Source organism: Fusarium graminearum, chromosome 1, assembly GCF_000240135.3.
Source record: "Fusarium graminearum PH-1 chromosome 1, whole genome shotgun sequence".
Lineage (NCBI taxonomy): Eukaryota > Fungi > Ascomycota > Sordariomycetes > Hypocreales > Nectriaceae > Fusarium > Fusarium graminearum.
Window position 1 is genome coordinate 6,987,823 of NC_026474.1, and position 26,069 is coordinate 7,013,891.

Here is a 26,069-nt window from a genome sequence, read left to right on the forward strand (position 1 = left end):
CAGGTGTTCATGGCAGGGGCTAGTGGGTAGCAGAAAAGTTGGCCTCCTAAGTCTTAGGGTATAAAAATAAGTAGTCTAAGAAGCTTAGTCTAAGAGCCATAAGATGTCCTTATAATTTTATCCCTTATGCTTCCAGCGGTCAATTTTTCTGATACCCTGAGGGGGCTATCCAGGGTATCCCGATAACCCCTGTTGTACATATGTGATATTGCCATACAAAAGAAGTAACTCTCATCAGCAATTCGCTCAATAGTACAAACAGTCCAAATAATAAGATCTGATAACTGAAAAAAAAAATGAAAAAAAAAAAGCTTTAAAATCCGGTCAAAGTGGTCTTCTAGCATCTCTCAACGGTGATTATCACCCAGGTAAGGGGAACTGTGCCTCCTTCATGTATACAACCTTGAACCAACACCGCTCCATCCTTGTTCATCGAATGATTAACGTACGCACCCGCTTCTTACTTTCCTATATCGGCTGCCCTGCATTTGATTACATTATCGGCAAAAGATGATGACCAATTGGTAAATTGGATGTTTTAGTCCAGTAACGGCACATCTAACAGCGGTAATGAAGCCGGGTAGGTTTCTTTGAATTATCCGTTGATTCTGCCGTAATAAATATTTGTGGCGTATGGCTTTGGAAAAATACTGTAGTTGAATTAAAGATGTGTCCCACCCCAAATACCCACGTTGCTATCTGCGAACGATGCATGCTCTGACTCTGTTCACCAGCCATGGCGGAGTTTTATCAGGGCCCGAATAACTCCGCCCAGCTCAAGGCTGTAACAATTATACTTCCAATCGTTGCGACGCTTCTGGTTATATGGAGAATATCGTGGAGGGCGTGGAAGAGGGTGATTGTGCTATCGGATTATTTATTGGTTCTTGGTCTGGTAGGATATTGTTTCTGCTTCTATGCGCTATCGATAATAACCACAACACAGTGTCTCAGTTTATGTCTTGCTGGCTTTAACTTGGACCGTAAGTTTCTTGTCTCCATTGCAACCTCTAGCTGAACAACAGATAGCGTACTTCAGATGGGGTTATGGATATCACAAAGCCGATCTACCTCCTGAGATTCAGGCCGCATCCACACCAAAAATCGTAAATATCTACCATTACTTTCACTATTCTTGTCTCATTACTAACAATTGCAGTGTTTCTGGCTCAATCAGATCTTCTTCAAGGCCACTGCTGGTGTCGTCAAGCTCTCAATTTGCACAATCTACATGAGCATCTTCAAGGACCCCATTCTGTGGCAGATAAGAGTGGTGAGATACTGCAACTTTGCCCTCATGTGTGTTATCGTCATATACTACACCTCGGGCACTCTGGTATCGACTTTCCAATGCAGACCAATCCACAAAGCGTGGCTCAAAGATGTGACTGGCGAGTGCATTGACAATAACAAGTTCCGCGTAGCAAATGCCTACATCAATGCTGTCACATCTCTTCTCCTCGTCATTATGCCTTATCCTGTCTTGTTGCGGACGAATCGACGCAAGGAAACATGGCAGTTCCTCGGTCTTATTGCTGTTGGCCTATTGTAAGTTAACTCACCTCTTTAGATCACCATTCCATAGCTAATCTAGCAGACATACGGCCTGTGCTTCAACTCGAGTAGTTCTACTCTATGTGCCCAACCCAGGAGCAGCGACAGATCCGCAATGTATGTTGATTCTTCTCACCTCCCCAGCTTTAATAACAATATTAGGGTATAACACTACTCCGAATACTCTTGCAATGTCAGAGATCTTTACTGCTGTTATTGTCGCCACGATTATGACAATGAGACCCTGTTTTCAGGCTTTTGCCCGAGGCGTAACGTCGACAACCACAAACACATGGCACACGGCATTCAGTGCTAGCCAGTTGACAAACTCTCAACTGGGCTCTCCACTACCATTAATTGACGACCCTAAACAAAAGGCTGACCGCCAGAGGTTCAGCAAGAGGAGAACTATCGTTGGTTCCAGTGCGCAGTTGACTAGTATCGAGTTGAACATCAGGGAATGCAGTACAGAAAAGCTATTCACATCATAGGAGGCTTCTTATATCAATTATAGACTTAGTTTCCACGCAACTTATAGCCCGTGAGCCTATTCATGCAATATTAACTTTCAATATGTACAGGGTATCAAATAATGAGCAGTTAAAAATTCGCCACCTCCCAAACAAGAGTCCAGTGCTATGAAGATCAATCCAATACACTAACCCGATCAAGTCGCGTCAGTAGTTAAACGATTTATTTCATTGTTGGGGTGGCAGGCGGGTTGCATAAAAACCGTGACTGATTTAGTAGTCAACATAAATGTTAGAACAGTCGTAGTGTTTATATAGCCTAAGAGTGGTCTAATAATTTCGTTTGGATTGATTCAAGCCCCTATTGTTTTGCTACTCACCAGGGTGGTAAGATTTTCTTTTCAGCTTTCATGTGAGGCTCATGAACAAGACGTACGATAGGTCAAGAAAACAAACTAGAGGTTATAGGAGTACAGCGGCATATGATAGATGATATCAACAAAGTTCTGCCAATTATAGCACACATTGTGAGACAAACAAGGATAAGGCTCCTGCACGCCGAAATCCTTCTGTACGCGCTTTCTATCGTGATTGGTCAACATACTTACTCGACGCATGTGATGTTTTTGATATTATTCGTGTGGCAACCACCACGGTCGGCTGGCAAGCTGTTGGACGTGATAGCCCAGTGTATTCTTTATAACAAATCTGGGTAATCTCACTACCTCCTTTCTATGAATCATACTCCCTTCATGCTCCCACCTGTCTATACTACCTTCGATCCACGTATATTATCTACTTTATAACGTCCTTCCACTCTGTATAAGTAAACGATGTCCGTGTATCAGCTCATGTTTGTTTTCGGGAAGTCTGGTTCATACTTGCTTGACCACCCCAAGAAATGTACCAGGTATGGAGTCGTCTGATGACAGAGATCACAAAAACTTAACAAATCTTAAGACGCAACATGCCCCAGGCGTTAATACGATCAATCAACAAGAACCCCGTGCAAGAGGTACAATCGCTAGCTCTTGATGCTAACGATAACTACTTCCTACGGTGGACTGACGAATCCGATTCGAGCTGGTACAGTAAGTTAGCAATTTTTGCTTCACTGTCTAGGAGATGTTACTTACTTGATATGGAGGTTACATTGGGTTGAAAACACACTACCCGGCTTTGGTTGAGTTCTTTGATGAACATGACGAGCACACTTCTACCGTGACATTTGGTCCAACGATTGGTGATTTCTTTGTCTTCAACCAAAAGACCTGGCAGTACGAAGGAAGGGGTTTGAACTTGCCAGATTGGCTCAGCGATGACAATCGACAGATTAAACAAGTCGCACTTGGTATGAATGGGGCACATTGTATTCTTTTCACAAATGGTGAATGGACGGTGGCATGTGAGAACAACTACCCCGAGCTGTATGATATACTCAACGATCATGAGAGAGGTGACGTTGTGGTAAGCAAAGCCACAACCCTGAAGCTTGACACGCTAATGCTATTAGTTTGTCGCCATGAACCCCAACCGCAAGAACGAATTCTTCCTTGCTCTAGCTGACAACACAATTCATGTCCAAGCAAGTGCCATTTGCGAGGCTGATATAGTTGACGTCTTATCAGCCTACGAGGAGCTAGAAATCATCACAAGCCACGTCTCCAACTTTTCGCACAACTTGACCGAGAAACCAAAGCTGCCACAATCCGCAAGGAAAGGAGCATTTCTGAAAGGGATTGCGACATCTGTCGGAAAAGGAGTTCTCTCAAGTATTGTCACCACTGCCCTTACAGCAAGCTGTTCTGTAATGTAATGAGTTTTGTAGTCCATGAGATAGATGGAGATTCGGCTATGGTTAGCTATGTCGTAGATAGTATATGACACATACTGTGCCTAGTTACAGTGTTGTCTTTCGTCCTCATAGGCTAACACATCTATTCTTGTGCTATTATCTATGCCTTAAGCTTAAGCCCATTACTTTGTAGGAAACACCATTATTTGAAAACTAGCCTCGTCAGAGAAACCTACTTGGAGATCAAATCTGACTTCAAGAAACGGATTTCCAGCTCCATGTCTTTTTATCCCTCAGCATCAGGGCCAACCACCGTAGAAACTCGCTCCGGTTCCCCAATTGTCTCACAAGAAATCCCCACCATAACAATGACAATTGGGCAAGGCGAGCACTTCCCGTGAAGTAAAGAATTCCCCTTATATCAGCAAATATCTGATCCCTCATCTGCTCTCCATTGCGGTTCTTGAACTGTATATCGAATATCTTGCCGTAGGAATTAACTACGGCTTTCAGACGGACATCGAGGTTTTCACTTTCGATTCGGAAAGCGCCGGGAAGACCTTTGTGGTAGACTTTGATGTCGTTGATGCAAGTTGGCTCTTAGGGACTAAGCGGGGGATTCATATTGAAGGCTATGATGAAGTAGTGGTATGTAAGTAGTAATAAAGGTTACAGAGATCGTTGTATATGTTGTTTAAACGCCGACAAAGACAATTACTTATAGTGAAGAATAATGGGAATACTTATTCGTGTTAGTATTAGAGTTTCGGTTGCATTGATTGACTGTAATAGACAAAACGCATTTCTTTCCAAATATTTATTCAGTCCACGATCAGCGACACTCCATGACCGCACTATCTCATGCACAGCCAGCACCCATTCTCTGCCAATATAAGTATCCTCAAGGTATCGGAAGACAAAATGCTAGACTCACTGTTACCAACTAGTGATGTCGAACAGAAACCTTGCGGTACCGGACCGTCTCAACCCCAGCATCATCAAACGTCCTATCAGCAACAATCTTGTATCCTCCAATCCTTGGCAGAATCTTGGTCCAGAATGCCCAATAGACACCACCGAGTATCAAAACGCCAACACCGACAACAGGAAAGACATAGTAGGGATATCCATCCGCGTTCCAGTCACCATCTGGTGGAATGAATGGTACAAGTGCGAGAAAGATGTTGGCGAGCAGATAAATGACCGATATCGGAAGATACGTGTGCCATGGCGATGTCCAGTTTTCAGACTTGCTCCAGTGGAGATAGATGAGACCGGCAGTGACGAAGCCGTTGATCCATGAGCCGGGGTAAGTGTACCTGAATCTGTTAGCATGTTTGTACCTATACTGAGTTGCAGAGACATACAAGTTGACAATAAAGTTGTAGGCTGGTCCAGCAGGTGGCGCGAGGAGTACAATGACAGTGACAAGCCAATGAAGGAACAACTACACTTGTTAGCCACATCACAGACGCTTTATAGACTGACTTACAGATGGAGCAGGCGAGTTAAAAGGCTTGTTCGATGCCCAGAACCGACTGAATGGAAGCATGCCCTCTTTAGCCAGCTCCTGATTCACTCTCGCATGGGCAAACGAAACAGCCAAAACATTACCCAAATTGCTCAGCGCCACGAACGCAGGCAGACTCCTCGCCGCAGCACCTTGACCAAAGACGTTTCTGAAAAATAATCCAGCGACGATGACTTCAGACTTGGCGAGATCAGATTTGGGAATTGCTGCAAAGTATGCCACGTTTGCGAGAACGTAAAGAATCGTCACGCCGCCAATGGCGATGGGCGCGGCAACAGCAAGTGTTTTTCTGGGGTTCTTCAGTTCTCCTAGAACGTAGTTTGCGTTCTCCCAGCCTTTGTAACTGTAGATGATGTTGAGAAGGGCATTCGAGTAAGCGTACGCTCCACCGCCACCGTAGCCATCACCATCTTCTATTCGGAACGCGTTGTCAAAGTTGTGAGGATTTGGAACACGACGATGTCCTGCCAATGCAGCGAAGCCTGAAAAGACTATAAACAACAGGATGACAACTTTGAATACACCCAAGACATTGAAGAGACGTATACCCCACTTTGGAAGCGTGCTGTGAAGTAGGACGGAGAAGGTGACACATGCGACTGCTATACCGCGGGCTTCCCATCCATCAGGTGTTTCCTTACCGGATGCATAAAGGATGTAGCGTCCAAAGGCGAGGGAGTTGCCGGAAGAGAAGCCAAGAAGAATCATTTGACTGGCCAAGACACAGGTTGCCAAGTATTTCGGATGTCGATAGACTCTTTCAAGGTAATTCTTTTCTCCACCAGATCTCGGAATCGCGAGTCCGAATTCGAGAAACACGCTCAGACCGCAAAAGGTCAAGAAGCCGCCGATGATCCATAGCATAAGACATATGCCCACGGATCCAGTAGCTGCAAAGATGCTAGAGGGTGTAGAAAAGACTGGCAATCAGATTCGCTCTTGTATTTGGTAGTGGCTAACTTACTTCCTGTTCCGATCATCTTGTTGAGAATCAAAAAGACAGCGCCAGTAACACCAATCTTTCGATCCTCAGTAAAGGCAAAATTCTGCGCATCGATGGTACTGCCGTTATCAGCGACAGGTCTCTCATCGCTGTTGAAGTCATCGTAGGGCTGACCGCGCAAGCCATCAACGGCCTGGGTTTTCTTTGTATCGGCCATATCTGCCTCGCAACAAGACAAAACAATTCCATGATCCAACGAGACATGAGCCTTTATAAAGATGCATCACACGCAATCGAGGGTTACAATGACGATGGAGTGTAAGACAAAAGTTCCCCTCACTTCTGCAAATGATATGCCGTGCTGATGTCGACATCGAATCCCAGCATCGCCAAGATGCGCAGATCTACCCCAAGGGGAAGGTAAAGTCCCGTCAGCGGGCGTTTCAACCCGGCCACAAAATAAACTATTAAGCATCACACCAAGGTTATCGAGTCGCTGCTGATCATTTTACAGGGGTACAATAGGCTATTTAACAGATGAAAAGTAGTAGTATGTAATTGGTTCATTATTAAAAGTACAAATAGGTTTTAATCTAGAAGCAAAAGATGTGATCAGTCATCTTTGAAGACGCTCCAGGCTGCTCGAATCCCAAGTTGCCAAGAGATGTCTTGGCCGCTTTGATCATACCGGGCGGTCCGCACAGCATAATCTTGGAGTCGGGCCCAGGCGCGGGGAACTTCTCCTCCATAAGCTCCTGTGTAGCGTAACCAGTTCCGTACGCCCAGTTCTCGGGCGCCTTTTCAACAAGATAGTAAAGTCTAAAGTTCTGGGGGTATCGTCGGGCAAAGGTCTCGAGCTGCTCACGTAGCAGAATATCCTGCTCTGAGCGGTTGGCGTAGACGAGGCTGATTTGTGTGAGATCGCGGTCGTCTTCGCAGATGGCGCGGATGATCTGGAACATGGGGGTTATGCCTGTTCCACCAGCCAGCATGCCTATTCTCTTACAAAGACCACGCTGGTAACGCATAGAGCCCTTGGGTCCGCGGAATTGAACCTCGTCACCGATTTCGAGGTTGGCGAGGTATCTGCCGGTGAGAAGGCCATCAGGATAGCACTTGATGACAAGCTCGAGCTTTCCGAGATCGCTGTTATTTGAGATGGGTGTGTAAGATCTGTTGACTGATTTGCCGTCGATTTCAGCCTTGATGGCGAGATGTTGACCGGTTGGTAGACCAAGGACGGTTGTGGGTGTGGGAAGAGCGAAAACCAGACGGAATACATTGGGAGCAATCTCTTCTTTGACAGTCAAGGGAAGAGCGTGGTATGCTACAGGGTCGAGCCAGCCTCTTTGGAGAAGAGGGTTAAGCTTTGTGACCTTGGGCATCTTCTTGTGAGGAGCATAGCTCATGAAACCACCCTCTTCAAAGTGAAGGTGCTTTGATAGCTTCTTGACGCCGACAGTACCAGCGACGGTGAAGAGCGCAGAAGCAATGATGAAGCCTTCGAGGAAACCAGGTCCAGATCCAGATCCAGATCCAGGCTTGATTTTGGGGAGAGAAGCGAGGATTTCGGGGTTCAGTCGGTATGCCTGGTGAAGAGCAGCGGCAGCAACTGAGATGGCAGCAGTAGCTGTAAGAGCGGTTGTGGCAATGCTGCTTCCAGCGGCAGCGACGGGAGCAGCCTTTTTCAGAGTAACAGCCTTGGGAGCGTTTCGGACAGGTGCGCCCTTGTACTCTCCAATGCGATACTCTTCCATAATCTCAAAGGCATCCTCGGAGTGACCAGCACTGTCAAACTCTATTGTTGAGTCCTTTCCAGCTGATTCAATGAGGACATCTGCACCACCAGGGTGGTCTTCCATGTATTTTGTAACATCATAGACTAAGCGGTGAGTCAGTGTCTTTGGTGAAGTACCTAGATTAAATTTTTCTTACCCTGTCCCTTGATGATTGTCCAACAGTCACCGCGGGTGTTGTGAGCGGCCACTTCCTTTGCAGTAAATGAAGCCATTTTTGTTTTTCGAGTATAGATAGAAGAATGACAGATGGATTAGTAGACAAATATCGTATTACAAGCGGCAAGAGGATACAAGCGGATTATATTAGTCGGTATCAAATACGGTCGCATTGACTGGCTTCTCTGACGAAGCTACTTTTGCCCCTTTTAGACACGAGCCGAGGCTTGTGGCCCTTTCTCGGCCGATTGTGGGTCCGGAACGGCCGAGTCTCCGTGTCTTTGTCGGGTTGGTTATCGTTGAAGGGGCATGAATTCCGTTGCGTCAAAGCTTTTAAATCTTTTATTTTGGGTCTGTGTCCTTACACTTTTATCCATGATCATCAATCCGAGGCACGGAATTCGGCAAGGAGATATACGCCGACGGATTGTAACTTTAATGGCATGAATTGACAGGCTTTTTTTACTTGTAGCTGAAACTGTTATTTCTTGTAATTGGATTATGATTCAAATTAATTGCTCAACAAGCTACCCTGACTCGTATGACTCCGTAGCGCCGTTAGCTGATAGATATATCCGGCACTAACAAAGAGTACTTACTATCACATCTAGTCTACACACCAAAGTCAGTACCTCGCTAACAGGGCTGTGGAGGATATCTAGTGGATACAAGGCGCCACCTCATCATTATCAATGCCGTTCCGCAAACGCAAATTCTTCATCGCCCCTATCCCTATCCAATGTACCGGCAGATGCAAGGGTCATATCTAAAGAGATCCACACGAATCCGCTGTAGCTTTCTCTTGGGCCGAGGCTCGTTCACTTTTATCATTTGCTTTGCTTTATATAGACCAGTAGACCAGCCAGCGACTAGCCATTTGTAAACTTGCTCGTCTCATTATACTATACTGTATTGACTCATCATCGTCATGTCTACAAAACGTTTTCATCTTTTGGGCGAGGACCCTTCAACTGCCCAGCAAATTGAGCTTCCCCCGTCTTTGGACGAGCAAGGCCTTCAGCACTTGGTAGCGTCGCATTTTGCAATTGTTGACCCTAGCGGTAAGCCAACCCTAAAATAAAATCAAATCAAATCTCAACAGTCACTAACTTCTCAGGAATCGGTTTCGTCACCGACTCTGAGGCTTTGCCAACAGTCGCTGATGTTCTCGCTGCTGATGATATCTCCATCACCATCGATGGCAAGGCTGTCCGCGAGGTTCCAGGCCCAAGTGGTCTGCCTTTTGTAGGCAACTATTTCGAGGTCTATCCCGACCATCTAGGCAACCACCAAAGGCTGTTTGAGAAGTATGGTCCCCTCTTCAAGACAACAAACATGGGCAACACCATCTACCAAACAAACGACCCCAAGCTAGCCACCATCGTCTTTGGAGAGTCAGACTTCTTCTCCAAGCGTATTATCGAGGGCCACCCTCTGTTCCCCATCAAGAACAAGGAGGCTGGTGTCTTTGTCGGTGACACTGATACCGAAGAGTGGAAGGAAGTACACAAGTTTCTCCCCCCTGCTCTCGGCCCCAAGGCTGTGCGACATTACGCACCCACTATGCAACGGACTGTCGAGGATGCCTTCAAGGTCTTTGATGAACTTGATGAGCGTGATGAGGCCTGGAACGTGTACCCTTATATGCTGAAGCTCGGTGCTCAGGCTGTTGGAAAGCTGGTCCTTGGAATGGATTTCCAGCACTTTTCCTCTCCTGATGCCCGACCTCACGCCATGGTCCTGCGAATTGCCCAGTCTCTTGAATTGAACAAGAAGCTCACCTCCATGCCAAGCTGGTACAAGAGCCTTCCTTTCGGCGACCCTCAGCGCATGCGAGAGGCTCGTGCCCACATGGAGGCCATGATGACAGAATCTGTTGCCAATGCCGCCAAGGGTGAGGGAGACTTGGAACTCCAGGATGCCGCTGTTGAGGCCGAGAACATGGTTGACTATGTCCTCCGTGCTAGCGATAGCAAGGGTAACAAGCTTCCCCGTGAGCGTATCATGGAACCCCTTGTCGTTGCCACTGGTGCTGGTTTCACCACAACCAGTTCTCTTCTATCGTGGCTTCTGTACGGTCTCGTTGTGTACCCCGGTATGCAAGAGAGGCTTCTACAGGAGTTGGTCGACAACGGCTTCGACGAAAACACCCAGATCACCGCTGATCTGACCAATAAGCTCACATTCCTTGACAAGTACATCAAGGAGACACAACGCCGCCACAACCCCTCTTACCAACCCGCTAGAACATCAGCGGTCGACATGATTCTCCCTGGTGGATACAAGCTCCCCAAGGACTCCATCGTCATCCCCGCCCTCCACCACATTCACAACAACACCAAGATCTGGGACAACCCCGCTCTGTTCGACCCCGATCGTTGGGACACCGACCGTGTCAAGAACCGCCCCAAGGATTCTTACATCCCTTTTGCGACCGGACCTCGCATGTGTGTCGGCTTCAACTTTGCTCTCCAGGAGGTCAAGGTCTTCTTGCCCAAGCTTGTGTACCGATACAAGTTTAACCTGGCTCAAGACGGACCTGTCGAATACGATCCCATGTTCCAGTTGATTAGGCCGAACAACCTGTATGTCAGGGCTGAAAGGAGAATAAAGTGGCCATCAAAGAGCGATTAGACAAATATTAGACATGTATTAGATTTAGATGGATAGACAAAAGTATATAATAGCATATAATGTACAATAATATTAGATGAGCTGTGATTGGCTGAGTGAAGATGAATGTGAAATAATGTGTACATATGGAGTGGAGTATTCTTGAAAGTCTATCCATGCAACGCTTTCAAGGCAGAATGTTGGGTCAGTAAATTTCTCGGACTACCGGTTTCGACGATTCTGCCATCCTTCATCACGACTACGACGTCAAAGTCTGTGACATGGTCAAGTCGATGTGTGACTTCGATGACTGTCCTGCCGTGCATAACTTCCCGGATGACTTGGCGCACTTCCTTGGTCGTGGCGTCATCCACACTGCTTGATGGTTCATCAAGAAGAACAATGTTCGAGTGGGAGAGCAACGCTCGCGCAAGACAAAAGAGTTGACGCTGTCCAACTGAGAGGCCAAGTGTCGAAACATCGGCATCCAACCCTCCACGGGTTTCAACGACTGACCATAGAGCCGTCTTTTTCAAAGCTGCTATGAGCATCTCATCCGCCTGGACGAGCTCTTCAGGGTCCATGTTGTGTCGTACAGTGCCTGACATGTTGACCGTATCTTGGGGTATAGTTGTGATTTGTGATCTAATGTATTGGCGTGGTATCTTCGTAAGATCTTGGCCATCGATGCGAATACTTCCAGACTGGAGTTCGAGAAGTCGTAAGATCGAGAGAACGAGGGAAGATTTGCCACTGGAATAGGTATTAGCTTTTTCGATAGAAAATGGAGGATATTGTAACATACCTTCCAGAACGGCCGCAAAGACAAACTTTCTGCCCTGGTTCGACAACTAGAGATACATCATGTAGAACCGGTTCCGATTCATAACTATCAAATCCTTAGCAACGTCTCAAAATCACAATAACTAGTAGCATACCTGTATGAAGCCGTGATCCCCTCAATCTCAATTTTGCCGATTGGCCAGTTATCTGGCATTTCTTTTTCGGCGTCCTTGTTCTCGTTTGGTGTGCTACCAATGAACGCTTTGAGTCTGGCTATGGCCCCCAGTGACGTCTCCAAACTCGTCCATTGATCTATGACAGTTGTTAGAGTCAGGTTGAGGCCAAGCAAGTTGACCATGGATAACCCTATTGCTCCTTCGCTTGTTGTTCCTGGGATCCGGAGCGCAATAGTAACCAGCAGCATCGCCATGCCAGCGACGAAGAGATCAAGCACCAGCTCTAACCATCGTTGTATGCAAAACATTAGATAGAAAGGTTTTTGTGATGTGTTGAGTAGTATGAAACTCTCGTCCAAAAGTTCTTTTGACCACCCAAACGTGCGGACAGTCGATAGTCCCGCCGTGATCTCAGTGAATTGCGTGTATAGTGGTGTCTTTGCTTCAAGATCGAGAAGACGCATTTGCCTCGAGGTGCGGAGATAGTACTTCTGGATGAGGTATAATGCCAGGAAAGAGAGTGGGAGGAAGGCCCCGAAGTAGCTTGCGCCCGATGCAACAACTCCCGTTTGGACCAAACCTCGAAGGGTCAGGTCGAGCGTGAGATAGAACGCTAAAGGTAACGACATGTCAATGAGTGTCATGTCTTGGCTAAAGCGGTTCAAGATGCTGCCATTTTCGGTTGTTGTAAAGAAGCGCAATGGTGCTCTGCAGACAGATTTCAAGAGTTGCTCGTGAAGGTTGTTGGAAGATTTTTCGACGCCTATTATGAGGAAGTAGCTGATGTTGACAAGTGCTAGAATCATGGCGGCAACAACGAGTCCCACATAGCCACCTACATATTTGGCATCCTTTGACCCATCGCCCTTCTCGGTCCAGATTCGTAGCCAGATCTGAGGCATAGCTTCCATGACCGCACCCATCACAGCGGTGGGAAAAACAATACCGATAACTTTCCAACCCATTGACCGAACGTAGATTTTGTAGCATTCTGTGTCACCTGTCTTTCGTGACAGATCAATTTCTTCCTTTGGGCTAACCGTAGCGATATCCTTCTGAACGATTTCGGGGGACTGTGTAGGTGTAATAACTTTGAGCGTTTCCGTAAGTTCGAGTTCAGAGTATGTGATTTGGTTGCGAGTGATGCGGCCCTCGTCAACAACTGTGATGCAATCGGCCGAGGAAAGAAAACGGGCTGCTTGTCAGTATTCATTCTCCCATTGCCGAAAAGAGTACTTACCATTACTGGTTGCCAGAATGACAGTGCTTTTCCGAAGCAACCCTTTCTCTCCCAGAAGTCGATCAAAGACTGTGTCGGACGTCGTCTGGTCAAGGCTGCTGAAAACATCGTCAAGAATGATGAGCTTGCTTTGTGAATACACAGCGCGAGCTAGAGCGACTCTCTGCTTCTGCCCGCCACTCAACGCGACTCCTCTGGAACCGACAACAGTCTCTTGACCCTGAGGCAACTGCGCCAGGTCTTCATCAAGTGCACATGATCGTATGACTGTCGCAAGCCACTTCTGATCATGTTGTGACTGCCCGATGATGTTTTTGCTGATTGTTGTGTTCCGAAGCCATGGTACTTGATCACAATATGCAACTGAAGCTTCTGTTTTGACACTTCCTTGCGATGGCGTGTTCTCGCCGATGATGGCTTTGAGAAGAGTCGACTTGCCGCTTCCTACTTTTCCCACGATCATTTTGATGGTTCCTTGAACAACACGCATGTTGACATCGGTAAGAAGTGTGTTTCCTTCGTCGGTGGAATAGCATGCATTGTTGATGGCCACTGCCAGACCATTTTCAGGCACCTCTGCTGTCATAATGTCTTGCTCCTTGAGCAACAGAAATGCCTGGATTCTGCCACACCCTGCCACAACTCCAGCAATCTGCATCAACGAAACAAGGATCGTAACAAGTGGTTGGGTGACAAGTGATACTAAGGACAGTGAGGTAAAGGCCTCAGCGACGCTCAGTCTTTGGTCGGATCTTGACCAGTAAATTGCCGAGAGTATCACAACGACTGGTGTTACCTGTGCAGAAACCATGGCTAAAATGTTAACGAGGATGAATGAGAAGGTAGTAGGAACTTACCAAGTGCGACAAAGTATACAAGTAGCCATCGAAATTTTGCAGATACTTTCAGTTCCTTTACTCTCAGACTCTGAACGGTCTGGCGAAAGAAATCTGTCAAGCCCATCATCTTAATGCCTTTGATCTGATCCAGCATACTTGATGTTTCGCCCACGCGCTTTTGAACCATTGCGTTCCATTGCACTGTCGCTGGCTCCATGGCTACGGAGATGATTCCGCTCAAAATGGTGGTGACTTGATTTTTAGCATTGTTACAACTTGCGAGCCAACATCTACTCACCAATCGTTGGAACTAGTACAAGAAGACTCGGATTACCTATCTGACGGTGCAGTAGGTAGATACCAATGGGAAGCTCGATCATGTTGGCCCACATATCATGGATTGATGCCCCGGCAGCCACAATCGTTTCGACGTCGGTTGTCATGAGTGTCACTTGGGCAGAATCTTTGACAGACGATGTTTTGAGTTTCAGCGTCTTCTTGAATATCAATGAGATCAGTCCGCCTCGGTACATGGTGACCATCTGAAACGACAGGTGCTTGTGCCATGCCCCAGATATCGCAAGGCCGAGATAGATAAGTACAGTCGCTCCGATGAGGCCGCTGGAGATTTGCACAGATACTTCCTTTCGACCGACATAGTTAATGACGGATTGTATAAGAAATGGTTGTGCAAAGTTGAAGCCACTGTGGAGAAGTCGAGGAAGGATGCCAGCTGCAAACTGCCATTTATACGCAAGGAAGGTGCACTTCAAAAGGCTGGAGGATCCGGTCTTTGGATCTGTAAATGTTAGTACAAACGCCAAACGTGTCTTGGATGAAACTCACCTCGTAGCCATCGCTCTTCCAAGGGTTTTGATACATGGTCTGTATCGAATTTTGGGTCGATGTTTTGCAAATCCGCAGTTTCGAGAATGCCTCGATACCCTTGGAGGAAGAGGCTGTTCAGCCACCAGAAGACACTTCTGTTAATCACACCTGAAGAGGTTTCCCGTATCTTTTCGTTCTCTCGCACTAGGGCTTTGGGCCATTCCTCTAAGATCAGAAGAGTCACTTTGAGGGCGAAAGCGCAAGTAAACACAGCCGCAATAGCCGACATCGACCTGATCCAAAAGGTGCGCACCAAAGCAATGTCGAGGATGATGGTGATGGCAAGGTATCCCCCAATAATCTTGGACGGCTTTCTAGAGTTTCTGTGTTCCACGAAGATCAAGGTAATGAGTGCTATCGATTCGACCAATCCCAAGACTGGTTCTGCGATGGCCATCTTTGCCGAGCTCTCTCGAGACCATAATGCGATCAAGGCTACCTGCAGGCAAACATAGCAAGCAGCCGTGGCCTAGGTTATTAGCAAAGTCATACTTACATTCAGGATACTTACCAATTTTAACCATAATAAAATCCCAAGTTCTGTAACCCTCTCATTGTTTCGCAGGGCAAAGAGTCTAAGTGGCACGAGAAACAGAAACAATGCAGCAGGGAGAAGTGACAAGATGCTCTGCTCGAAAAGAACGGTGAAATCGAAAACGCCTATTCGATGAGGCCCGAAATTATTGTCAGAATCCATGTTGTCATGAAGAAACAAATATTCCCATGATGTACTGCTAATTCAGCCATGTTATATAAGTTCTTTGCGTCAAACAGAGCGCTCCAAGGGACTTGAAGGGGTTTAGCGGCGAGTCACGGTGGTGGGTGGGGTTATACGGAATACGCATACGTGATACGATTATTGTAAGACGGACGAAAGCGGGACATTCTTCCGCTTACACTTTCGTTTATCTTCTATGGGAGACGGTCAGATCGAGTATCATTACACCTTTCTGTGACTACTAATACCTGCCACCACGTCACCAGTCATGCTTTGTCAAAGGTGCCAAGAGCTTTTAACTCTAGCTGCCGAATTATCAGATTCCGATGCCTTTCCTCATCAAACTTGCATTGAAAATTGGAAAGCTTCAGTAGAATCGAGATGCATGATTTGCGCAACCGTTTGGTTTAATATACACCGGATGAACAAGAAAAGCTTAGCCAGCTTGAGGGATACGAGTTCGAAACATATGGACTCTTGAACATGTTTGTCAGTGTAGGCGACAACTCAGAATTCGACCTAGAATTTGAATTGGGCCCAAGTGCAGCCGAAATCGTAGGTTTTCCACGTCGCACTATTGAGTTCAAAGCTCGCAGAGGTACCATTCTGGCGCATTCTTAGGGATAGGAGAGGTGTTGACGAGAAGTAGAGACGGATAAAGAAAAGAGCCTTGGGCACGACCGCCTCATTCTCGACTCCCTACAATTTTCTGCCAGCACAGACTCCCCCGAGGTCTTCTCGTTGGGGAAGCGATGGATAAACCAATGCCTGGAGAATCATGCATCATGCAGTATATCGACCGATACAACATGGTATCCTACCCGACTACTTAGCTTCACGTCCACCGATGAAGACGAAGACCCTGTCATATGTCTTGTAGAAACAAGCAAGGTCACTCCTACAGGTCCATACATGACCCTCAGTCATTCATGGGGCAAAGAGCATATCATCACTCTGAACAAGCAGTCATACCAAGACCTCCTACGTGGGATGCCCCTATCTTCGTTACCGCCGAACTTTCGCGATGCTTGTATTGTCACTCGAAAGGTCGGCGTGAACTACTTATGGATTGATGCTTTGTGCATATTTCAAGACAAGGATGACCTTTCCTACTGGAGTAGGGAGGCATCACTGATGCACAAGGTCTACTCTTTTTCGTACTGCAACATAGTTGCTGCGGAAAACAGAGATAGTTCTGAGCCCATCTTCAGAACCCGAGATCCAAAACGCCTAATCCCGCCAACTACAGAGACTCTAGTCCGAAATAGACTTTGTAGCTCGCAAGTTGATGAACCCTCTTCCTCGAACAAGTATATTGTGGATTATGGGGGGTCCTGGAGCCCTGTCACCAATGCACATATCAACACCCGCGGCTGGGTCATGCAAGAGCGTCTCCTCTCCTCTACACTTCGGTTCTCATGAGGTTTACTGGGAGTGTCGTGAATGCATAGCTTCAGAAACGAATCCAAAGGGGTTGAGAAGGTTTGATCATGGAGTCCCCTTCAAAGGATTGAGAAATGCTCTAGATGGACACTATTCCTGGTCAAATTTGGTCATGAAGTATTCATCATGCACTCTGAGTTTTCCAAGTGACAAACTAGTTGCATTCTCTGCTGTTGCTAGGCTTTACGCATCTTATCTATCAGATGAGTATGTTGCTGGCATGTGGCGTAAAAACCTTCACAACGATTTGCTATGGTACGGATGCCACAACTACGAAGAGGTATCATCGCGCTATGAGGCATACATAGCACCCAGTTGGTCTTGGGCATCATACAAAGGCAAAGTAATCACGATGAACTATGAACACGACAGGGTGGAGTATCTTTACGAAGTGGATGATTGCAAACTGGAGCATGTCACGGACGATGAAATGGGAGCGGTTCGACCAGGTTGGCTTCGACTTAGCGGACACTTGAGACAACTCAAGCTCTTACGCAGAGCATCTGAAGGCAATGACATGTGGTCGCTAGCCATCGACAACATTGAATATGATCCGCAACAATATCGCGACGGAGAAACAGCGAATCTGTGGTCATCAATATGGCTTGACGAGCCGCAGACAGACTTTGATGAGGAAAGCAAAGGCGGTAACCTATACTGCATGCTGGCGAGGCATCATATGTTCAATGATACTGGTGACGCTTCTAACATGTGGGATTTTCTTCTCTTCCAGCTGGTAGATCCGTCTCAGGCTATATTTCGTCGAATTGGCATTGGGCGTACAAGGACAGGCAAGGTCAACAATCCGTACCCCATGAGTAGTCTTGATGGAGGAGCGTCATCAGAATCGGCAGAAGATGGTCACGATACTACAACGCTTCCTTGCGCCGCATATGAAGGCGGTGTTCATTCCATATACGTCATATAGCGAATCGGAATATGAACGACAGTGCAATTGCTGTTGTCAGGATGGGAATCCACAGGGATCAAAAGTTCGGTGAAAGCGTCAATTGCAACTATACTACTTCGCCTCTTCCTTCTGGCATCTGTCACCTGTTTATTACTGTCCAATTGACCATCGCAGATGGTACCACTGTTGGCCAAGTAAATCGCTTGTGAAATGAACAAGGTTTCGAGCATTGGTCGAGCGTTGACAGCAGCTGCCCAGCCCTATGATTAACATTGAACCTTGAAAACAGAGGTTTATCGATAAGCCTCTCCTCTCATTTCGAACGGCCGCCGATGCCATTAGCGCGTAAGCACTAAACATCCTCCAAAACAAGATATCCTTGGCTTAACAAGGTCAATCCTCTGCAAATACAGCTCTTTGATCGTCGATACAGCCAGTTCAACTGATCAATTCAGTGGCGATTGGGCTTGCGACGCCCCCAAATTATTCTTGACCCGTTTTCGAAGGAATCAACTGCGCCATGCTCAAACGAAACAAGGATTCAGCAAGGGCTCCCTAGCTTACGCATGTCCCGTCGGACTCACGAATGCGAAAATACCTTTTTATTCTTTTCTTCACAGCCTCACCGAACACCTTCTTCAACAAATATTTCTACCTTACGACTCGCGGTTCAAAATGTCGCAGCAAGCAACTTCTTCGACACCTGTCGACGCAGACACCATCGCGCCTCCTTCATACACAGCCCAACCACCTGGCGAAGCACCCACCGACGAGAAGATCGCCATTGAGTTCGTTTCTCTCCTCTCCCTTCAATCGCGCGACTTTGCTGACATTTTCCTCGCAGGCAGCCGCACATTAACGACGATAACCTCCCCGAAGTCGTCACCGAACCGACACACCAACAGCCTCCTGCGCAAACAAGCCCGCAAACGAGTCCCCCGCCTCCCGTATCGACTGTTTCGCCTGTGCCGACAAGCATCATGAATTGGGACGGAACACAATCGCCTCCGATCCTGCAGCATCCTGCTGTTGCGCAACAGCAACAGCAACAGCAACAACAATATCAATATGCGGGCCAAGAGAACATGTCTATTCCAATGCAGCCGCAACCTCCCATGCAGCGAAGCGGTCCTACAGTCACGCCCTTGCATTTACTAGCCGACCAAGCCGATTCGGTCGACTGCCCGTTCTGTCAGCACCAGACCGAGACAAAGGTCAAGAAGTCACCATCTGGGATGACACAGTATGTTCCCTTTCCATTCACAAAACGACTTGTCTAATTGTTATAGCGTCTACGCCGCCGCGCTTTTCTTCGGAACCTTTTTCGGCGTCATGTGCCCCTACATCTGCCATTGCGCATCAAACGTCAGCCATTACTGCAAGAACTGCGGCCGCAAGGTCGCCATGCGCGAATACAGAGGCGAGATGACGGCTTTGGGTACACCGGATCATTTGAGGGAGGCTTCCAAATATCCTGCCGCACCACCGCCTGCGCCGCAGAAATAGAGTATTCTCAGTGGCAGGGCAGATGGTACGGGGAGGTCGGGTATTAATGTTAATACGTGTATAAGCGATAATATTTTGTGTGTATCTACTGCTCTGGGAGCTCTTCCGCGAGCAACGGCGCTCTCTCGGGTGTCTTTTTCTCCTTCTTCATTCCATATGATGCGACTGTGTAAATGCCAAATATACCCATCAGTGTGCTGAATGTGAATGCGACGATGCCTTTGAGTGTGAAGCTATGGATGTCAGTGAGTGTCTTGGGACAGCGATCTTGGAACCTACCCTTCAGGGAGACGTGGCGGAGGGACGTTTTCGCCGGTGAGGTCAAGGAGGTTCTTGTTTCCAGCAGCGTTGCCGACGGTAGGAACACCGCCAGCTTTGCACGCGTCGAGATGGTTTTGAGGCAGCTTGAGAGAAGCCTGCAGAGCGAGGGGATCTTCGACGAATGTTGCGATCAAACCTGAAGTGACGTGCCATTCGATATGACAGTGGAACAGCCAGACACCTAACAATTAGCTACGTCCAACACTCAATCGACAGACATACCAGGGTTGTCAGCCTTGAATCGAAGCACCGCATTTCCGTTTCCTCTCACGACGACAGTATCGCGTCTCATTGGCGTCTCAGCAAACTCTTCCGATCCAGTGAAGTCGCCAACGTCATCTTCACTTCGGTGAAGGACCTGGAAGTGATGACCGTGCAAATGGAATGGATGTCGTCCGTCATCCCTATTGTTTACAACAATCTGGACGATCTCATCCTTTTCCAGAACAAAACTATGCGTGTAAGTACCGTAGATTTGCGGGTTTGTCGCCTCTTTTCCGCTTGTCAACGCAGTATACAGAGTAGGCACCTTGGGAGCACGGTAGGTGATGTTGTTGAAGAAGGCATAGTTGGCGCCATCACGCAGGTTATCCATAACAACATCAAGCTCGATATGTTTGCTGGGTTCAGGAAGCCTGGCCATGTCATCGTACGGTACGAGATCCATGTCGTCGTAAGGGTCGAATTCGTGCACGATTAATGGTTCAGGGAGGTCCTTTTGTTGATCGTATACTAGCCATCCTGTGACGTTCCAGTTCAGATCCTCAGGGAGTACGTCGAATAGGTCCTGGAAGGTCAGCCAAGTAAATCAAAGAGTGTGGTAACTTACTGTATCCATGCTTGACACAATGGGAAAGTTGTCCAAAGTATTCTCTTTCGTGGTGATTAAAACACTGCATCGTTGACCAGCAGATAGGTAAACCATGTTAGCTGGGGCTGGCTTTGTGTAGGCCCCGTCTACCTCAACAATAGTCAAGTTGTGTCCTTCGATCCAGAAGAAGTGTCCTGCAAACGCGCCGATGTTGGCCAGTCGAAGAAGGTATGTCTTTCCGGGCTGAACATCGACTTGTAGATCCTGGGTCTCGTTCATAAGAGCAGCTTGGGGAACTGGTTCAGCGCCAGTTGGGTTTCCCTTTCTCATAAACTCTGGAATCAAAGTCTGCATCTGGTCGTGATACCAATCTGAGATAGTCATGATGATTTCCTCGTCATACTGGTCTTTGAAAGGTGACTCTGGGTCATGAATGATGAGAGGACCACGGAGGCCATCGGGGTATTGACTTTCGGTATGTGAGTGGTACCAATATGTTCCAGGTTGGGTAATCTGTTTTATCAGCTTTTCATCTTCATGTCAGTGTATCATAGTCGCATACCGTAAAATTATAAAGAAAAGACTCGCCAGGTCGAATAGCACATTGAGTAACCTGTGAAGGACCATCCATATGATTGGAGCCATTCATAAACAATCCATGGAAATGAAGTGATGTGCTCTGATTGCCCAAATTATTCCTCGCGTTGACCAAAACGGTATCTCCAACATTAGCCTCAATTCTGGGAATTGGCCACTTTCCGTTTATGCCAATCGTCGGCCTCTCAAATTCCCCGTCAGGATCCGCCCTGACCCATTCAATAGTGAAATCATAAGACACCGTCGCAGCCAAAACGGCCGGTGTAAAAAGCACAGCCCATCCGAATCTCATTGTGTTGTTGAACTGGACAGAAATGCGATGCGATGCGACAGTCCCAAGACCTTGGACTCGGATTAAGCGTGGAGAAGGCAGGGATCTTATCAATCAGATAATCCGACGGTCGGTCGCGTGTACACTTTTTTTTGCTTTCTGCACGGTTATTTCCCTCTCCTTTTTTTGTACCAAGGGCTTCATCAGAGTTTTCGTTCCCAAGCGAAACAGCTGATTCCAGGTTAAAACAACGCGTGATTCGACCTCACAGGGTCCAAGTGGGCATCGTGTGACTCGTTAGTCCTGAACCGGCCGAGGCAATTTCGAGACGAAAAAAAGCCAAAGCCTTGGCGTGCGGTGCCTTCGGAATAAACTCATTTGACTATTTCTTATCTGATCCGATCTTTTCGATAGCATAGCAAATCTCTCATACCAAAGGTTGCTCCAAGATGCTCGAATTGTTTTCGGTCCCCGTGTTTGTCGTTGTCTTTCGAGAGACTCTCGAGACTGCCATCATTGTCTCTGTCTTGCTGGCTTTTCTCAAGCAGACCCTTGATGGCTCACATCGCGATGCCAACCTTTATAAAACCCTGCGCACACAGGTACATTTACTTTCACTATCAACATTCTAATTCATCGTTGCTAATTGGCATGACAGGTCTGGGCTGGAACTGCGACTGGCTTCGCTGTCTGCGCCATTGCCTCTGGTATCATCATTGGTACATTCTACATCCTAGGCAGCGATACCTGGGCAGACCATGAGTACTACTATGAAGGCGTGTTTTCGCTCATTTCCGCCATCATCATCACCATAATGGGCGGCGCTTTGCTGCGCGTCGGAAAGATGGAGGATAAGTGGCGAGCCAAGCTATCCAAGGCGATTGAGGAGCCCGTCGTAGCTGGTCACGGAAAAAGGGCCTGGCTGATCAACTTGTTTGAGAAGTATGCCATGTTTGTATTGCCTTGTATCACTGTTCTTCGCGAGGGTATTGAAGGCATCGTTTTCGTTGCGGGCGTGTCATTCTCTGCGCCCGCTTCAGCTGTACCTTTGCCCGTCATTTTGGGTTTGACACTGGGCGCTCTCGTTGGATATGCTCTCTACCGGTAAGTCTCCTATGTTTAAGCTTTCCAAAGCCTCATCTAATTTTTGCAGGGGTGGTTCATCTGCAAAGCTGCAGTATTTCCTCGTCGCTTCGACCTGTCTTTTGTACCTTGTCGCGGCAGGCTTGTTCTCCCGTGCCATTTGGCTTTTTGAGCAGCAGCAGTGGAACAAGGTTGTCGGTGGCGATGCCGCGGAACTCGGGGATGGTCCTGGATCGTACGATATTGACCGTAGTATCTGGCACGTCAACGTGAGTAGCTCACATCCTCCCCCCAAACCCCCAGCTGACAACCCAGTGCTGCAACCCCCAACTCAACGGCGGAGGAGGCTGGGCTATCCTGAATGCTGTTGTCGGATGGAACAATTCCGCCACATATGGATCTGTTCTCGCATACAACTTGTACTGGGTGTTTGTCATTGCACAGTTTACTGCAATGGCATACAAGGAGGATCATGGCCATTGGCCTCTTGTCAAGGCCAAGGAAGTGCACGCCAGGACAGACTAGGTAGATTAGATGAATTTATTGACCCTTGAATACAACAAACCCCATCAGAAATCGTGTTCGTTCATACAACCAGTCGTCTACATGCGCGCCATCCGAAAAAGCAATAAAATCCTGAGTAAAAAACCACCTAATCCTCATCAGCGCGGGCCTTCTTGCGAGGTCGGCCAGGACCACGGGCAGCGCCTTTGCGCTTATCATTGGAAGCACCACTAGCCAGCTCCTTGGCCTGGAACTTATCCAGCTCAGCCGGAGCAATGCTGCGCAGAAAGTCCTCCTTCTCCACGGTCGAATCGTTGCGCTTGAAGCCGACCCATTGAACTTCGTACTTCTTGGCTCTGCTGCTGGTGTCGCGTCTCAGAATCTTGAAGACGTGGTAGACTTCTAGCTTGGTGGCAGCATCGCGACCGCCGAGCTTATCCCAGTACTGGAAGACGAGCGCAGGAACCTGCTCTTGAAGACTCCATTCCGTCTCCCATGTAGTTTCTCCGCCTTCCCACAGAACCCGGATATCGACAGTGGAATTAGCCTCGTCGATACGGTGACTGATGAACGAGTCGATCTCTACGTCTTCCTTGTAGCCGGGATCGATTCGTTGGCTCACGTCTCCGTTGGGCTGCGCCTTGTCGCCGTTCGGCTTGGGCTCATCGTGTTCTTCAGGGTCATCTTCATTCGGGGCGTCTTCGGTGATGGCTTTCTTCTCAGCGGGAGCAGTGGTCTTTGGTGTGCCATGCTTTGAAGCTCCGTGCGGTGTGCCTGTTCGAGGGGTCGCGACGTGAGTGCCAGCTTTCGGAGTACCGGGTCTCACACCAGGAGAAGCATTTGTAGTGTCGGGCTTTTCGCGATGAGCGAGGCTGTCTTCTTTGATGGGAGTAGCTGGGCGCATGGCGTCTCGAGTCATTGGGGGTGAAGTAGGGAAGTCGTAAGGGTCTGATGATAGTCAGCGACAGCCGATAAGACGACAAAGAAAGTTAATACCTTTTTGGGGTGATTCCATTAAGATAGGGCACAAAATCACAAAGCGCCGATTGACCTTCAGTCGTGGCTTTGTGCGTTGAGCTTTGGTTCCTTCTCCAGGTCCAGTTCCTGTTGGTGCGCTATTGCGTCACTGTGTAGATGTTGGTCGCAAATTGGAGCGTGGGCGCGTTGACTAGCAACGCGTTGGATAAGGAAGGTGAAGGCAGGATTGGGATTGGGGGCTGCAGCGCCACAATCAGGTCAGCCAGCCACTGCGTGTATATTTCCAGCTGGTGACTTGACAGATTCCTTGTTTTATCTAAACACGTTTGCTTGCTTGTGTAACTGTGACTGCTATTCTGTTGCCATTACGCAGAACTTCACTCTAAATCATTGGTGTTGCCGATGCATTGACCTCTAGTTTGTCGTCAGTGTCATGGTCATCCAGCACATAATACGAATACAACAATACACATCACAATAGCCGTTATCGCTCAACGTCAATACACAGTTCAACTGTACCTGGCATATAGCAGTCACTCAATTGGCCCGGTATTGACTGTGGCTGAGGCAATTGATGTCGTGAATTGTACGGAGTTGTGGGGCCTCAACTAACGGTTAGCTGTGTCATGATACGAAGCAACACTTAAAACCCTTGCGACCTAGTGTCACTAGCAGATAACACTTATTGATACCGTACAGGGGAAATCTCTTGTGTTATATGTCTCTAATTTACTTAGGGCTGTTACTTTATCCGGCTTCTGTACATAAGAACTGCCTTATTAACCTGGCTAGGTCATGATAAGACCATAGCCAAAATCGTCTACCTATTGTCTCTCATATGATCTTTCTAGAGTTATCCTACACTTTCTGTTTACTTAGTCTTCTTGTGCATATGTGATGAGCGTATTCAGTTGCCCGAGATATGATAGGTATCATTCTACATATCATCGGTCATGATGAATGCTAGTGATAGATCTAGATTTCCAACAAGAGCCAATTGATCAGAAATAACAACACTTTTCATAACTTTGTCAAAAGGCTGATGAAATTCAACAGTAAGTGATTAGAATTCTGATCAAAAGCTATTGGGGTCCCATTCCAACAATGTTCATCGATATCAAGCCCAGGGTCAACAAGCCACGACAACTCCCTGTCAGCATCTACGTAGATAGCATGAGCACAACTGACAACCGCCAAAACTATTCCACAGAGTCAGCATACAATCCCATGTCTATAGCTCGAATGTATCAGACTCTTACCATGATGGTTTTCTTCTGTTGATATCAGACGCGGTTAGTTGAGTGGCGATCGTCTACACGCGATGGACATACCCTATACGGTGGGTGACACCATTCGACGGGACCCGATTTCCTTCCGGCTTTCAAGACTGTCCTCCCAAGTCTTAGATGTAAAAATAAATAACCTCAAAGATTTGATCTAAACAGTACAAACTGATCCATAATTTCGTCTCTTGTACTTCCAGTGGCCATTTTCCTGATACCTTAGTCATGCCTCATGATGTGCTCTGCAATAACCTGAGCTCGAAGAATATTCACGATATATTACCGCAACATACGGTCAATCGGTTAACATTGCTTTAAATCTGTGTTTGATAATGACAGCCGCTGCACCGGCCAGCCTCATAATCTTTTGTTCTACCATGCACATAGGTACCTGGGCAGACAAGTGACTGGTAAGTCCCGTGCTTAAATGGCAACACTAAACAAACAAACCTCCACCAAGATTACACCGTATCTTTTAGGTCAAAGCTCAACCGTACTACCTTGTGAGCGAGCTCCTTGAGAAATAACGGGCCGAAATCGGGGCCCCGGGAATGTTGCTTTGAAGACAGTCGCTAACCCGCCGCTCCAACCGGATGGTAAGAGTCCAGACAAGTCTATGGGGATCATGAAGCGCGTCTACGGATACATACATTTCGAAGTGGGTCACAGGACAACCTGTTCCTGGAGAAAGTCTGGACACACTTATGGGGTTCGCTTTAGACGCGGTGGGCCTGGAGTTCCCGCGCGGCTTCTCACGGTAAAGGTCAAGCAAGGGTTCATCAATGTTCAGGCGTGCTGGATACCACCACTTGACATCCTACATTACTGCATATAATGCTGGCCTTGGCAACTCCGTC

At 47.5% G+C, this 26,069-nt stretch overlaps 11 protein-coding genes across 11 annotated transcripts; 6 read left to right on the plus strand and 5 right to left on the minus strand.

The window, feature by feature from the left end:
• Positions 1–825: 825 nt before the first annotated feature.
• FGSG_02134 (uncharacterized protein) lies at positions 826–1,552 on the plus strand (the record flags this gene model as incomplete). Its single annotated transcript, XM_011319712.1, has 3 exons — positions 826–895; positions 1,030–1,106; positions 1,160–1,552. The coding sequence occupies 3 exons, from the start codon at positions 826–828 to the stop codon at positions 1,550–1,552; spliced, it is 540 nt and encodes a 179-aa protein (XP_011318014.1).
• A 1,305-nt stretch (positions 1,553–2,857) lies between these two features.
• FGSG_02135 (uncharacterized protein) lies at positions 2,858–4,598 on the plus strand (the record flags this gene model as incomplete). The annotated part of the gene is made up of 7 exons (XM_011319713.1): positions 2,858–2,934; positions 2,985–3,115; positions 3,172–3,491; positions 3,538–3,796; positions 3,853–3,881; positions 4,333–4,471; positions 4,576–4,598. The coding sequence occupies 7 exons, from the start codon at positions 2,858–2,860 to the stop codon at positions 4,596–4,598; spliced, it is 978 nt and encodes a 325-aa protein (XP_011318015.1).
• A 164-nt stretch (positions 4,599–4,762) lies between these two features.
• FGSG_02136 (uncharacterized protein) lies at positions 4,763–6,510 on the minus strand (the record flags this gene model as incomplete). Its single annotated transcript, XM_011319714.1, has 4 exons — positions 4,763–5,144; positions 5,187–5,266; positions 5,312–6,240; positions 6,315–6,510. 4 exons carry the CDS (start codon positions 6,508–6,510, stop codon positions 4,763–4,765), a joined length of 1,587 nt encoding a protein of 528 aa, XP_011318016.1.
• A 376-nt stretch (positions 6,511–6,886) lies between these two features.
• FGSG_02137 (uncharacterized protein) lies at positions 6,887–8,304 on the minus strand (the record flags this gene model as incomplete). Its single annotated transcript, XM_011319715.1, has 2 exons — positions 6,887–8,175; positions 8,229–8,304. 2 exons carry the CDS (start codon positions 8,302–8,304, stop codon positions 6,887–6,889), a joined length of 1,365 nt encoding a protein of 454 aa, XP_011318017.1.
• Positions 8,305–9,176: 872 nt separating this feature from the next.
• On the plus strand, positions 9,177–10,882 carry FGSG_02138 (uncharacterized protein; the record flags this gene model as incomplete). Its single annotated transcript, XM_011319716.1, has 2 exons — positions 9,177–9,309; positions 9,366–10,882. The coding sequence occupies 2 exons, from the start codon at positions 9,177–9,179 to the stop codon at positions 10,880–10,882; spliced, it is 1,650 nt and encodes a 549-aa protein (XP_011318018.1).
• Positions 10,883–11,031: 149 nt separating this feature from the next.
• Positions 11,032–15,484, minus strand: FGSG_02139 (uncharacterized protein; the record flags this gene model as incomplete). Its single annotated transcript, XM_011319717.1, has 8 exons — positions 11,032–11,614; positions 11,667–11,750; positions 11,800–13,015; positions 13,061–13,762; positions 13,918–14,151; positions 14,198–14,698; positions 14,746–15,226; positions 15,299–15,484. The coding sequence occupies 8 exons, from the start codon at positions 15,482–15,484 to the stop codon at positions 11,032–11,034; spliced, it is 3,987 nt and encodes a 1,328-aa protein (XP_011318019.1).
• A 504-nt stretch (positions 15,485–15,988) lies between these two features.
• FGSG_02140 (uncharacterized protein) lies at positions 15,989–17,876 on the plus strand (the record flags this gene model as incomplete). The annotated part of the gene is made up of 4 exons (XM_011319718.1): positions 15,989–16,000; positions 16,065–16,150; positions 16,339–16,917; positions 17,129–17,876. 4 exons carry the CDS (start codon positions 15,989–15,991, stop codon positions 17,874–17,876), a joined length of 1,425 nt encoding a protein of 474 aa, XP_011318020.1.
• A 657-nt stretch (positions 17,877–18,533) lies between these two features.
• On the plus strand, positions 18,534–19,364 carry FGSG_02141 (uncharacterized protein; the record flags this gene model as incomplete). Its single annotated transcript, XM_011319719.1, has 3 exons — positions 18,534–18,646; positions 18,703–19,101; positions 19,148–19,364. The coding sequence occupies 3 exons, from the start codon at positions 18,534–18,536 to the stop codon at positions 19,362–19,364; spliced, it is 729 nt and encodes a 242-aa protein (XP_011318021.1).
• Positions 19,365–19,449: 85 nt separating this feature from the next.
• FGSG_02142 (uncharacterized protein) lies at positions 19,450–21,385 on the minus strand (the record flags this gene model as incomplete). Its single annotated transcript, XM_011319720.1, has 5 exons — positions 19,450–19,597; positions 19,644–19,866; positions 19,908–20,472; positions 20,515–21,009; positions 21,059–21,385. The coding sequence occupies 5 exons, from the start codon at positions 21,383–21,385 to the stop codon at positions 19,450–19,452; spliced, it is 1,758 nt and encodes a 585-aa protein (XP_011318022.1).
• Positions 21,386–21,813: 428 nt separating this feature from the next.
• FGSG_02143 (plasma membrane iron permease) lies at positions 21,814–22,972 on the plus strand (the record flags this gene model as incomplete). The annotated part of the gene is made up of 4 exons (XM_011319721.1): positions 21,814–21,966; positions 22,023–22,468; positions 22,518–22,716; positions 22,751–22,972. 4 exons carry the CDS (start codon positions 21,814–21,816, stop codon positions 22,970–22,972), a joined length of 1,020 nt encoding a protein of 339 aa, XP_011318023.1.
• FGSG_02144 (uncharacterized protein) lies at positions 22,959–24,082 on the minus strand. The gene is made up of 2 exons (XM_011319722.1): positions 23,948–24,082; positions 22,959–23,899 (listed from the first exon to the last, which is right to left on the minus strand). Exon 2 carries the CDS (start codon positions 23,853–23,855, stop codon positions 23,100–23,102), a length of 756 nt encoding a protein of 251 aa, XP_011318024.1. The 5' UTR covers positions 23,856–23,899; positions 23,948–24,082; the 3' UTR covers positions 22,959–23,099.
• Between the last annotated feature and the right edge of the window lie 1,987 nt (positions 24,083–26,069).

Coding starts and splice junctions, on each gene's coding strand:
- FGSG_02144 (XM_011319722.1), bottom strand. CDS start 23,855: ATGCGCCCAGCTACTCCCATCAAAGAAGACAGCCTCGCTCATCGCGAA.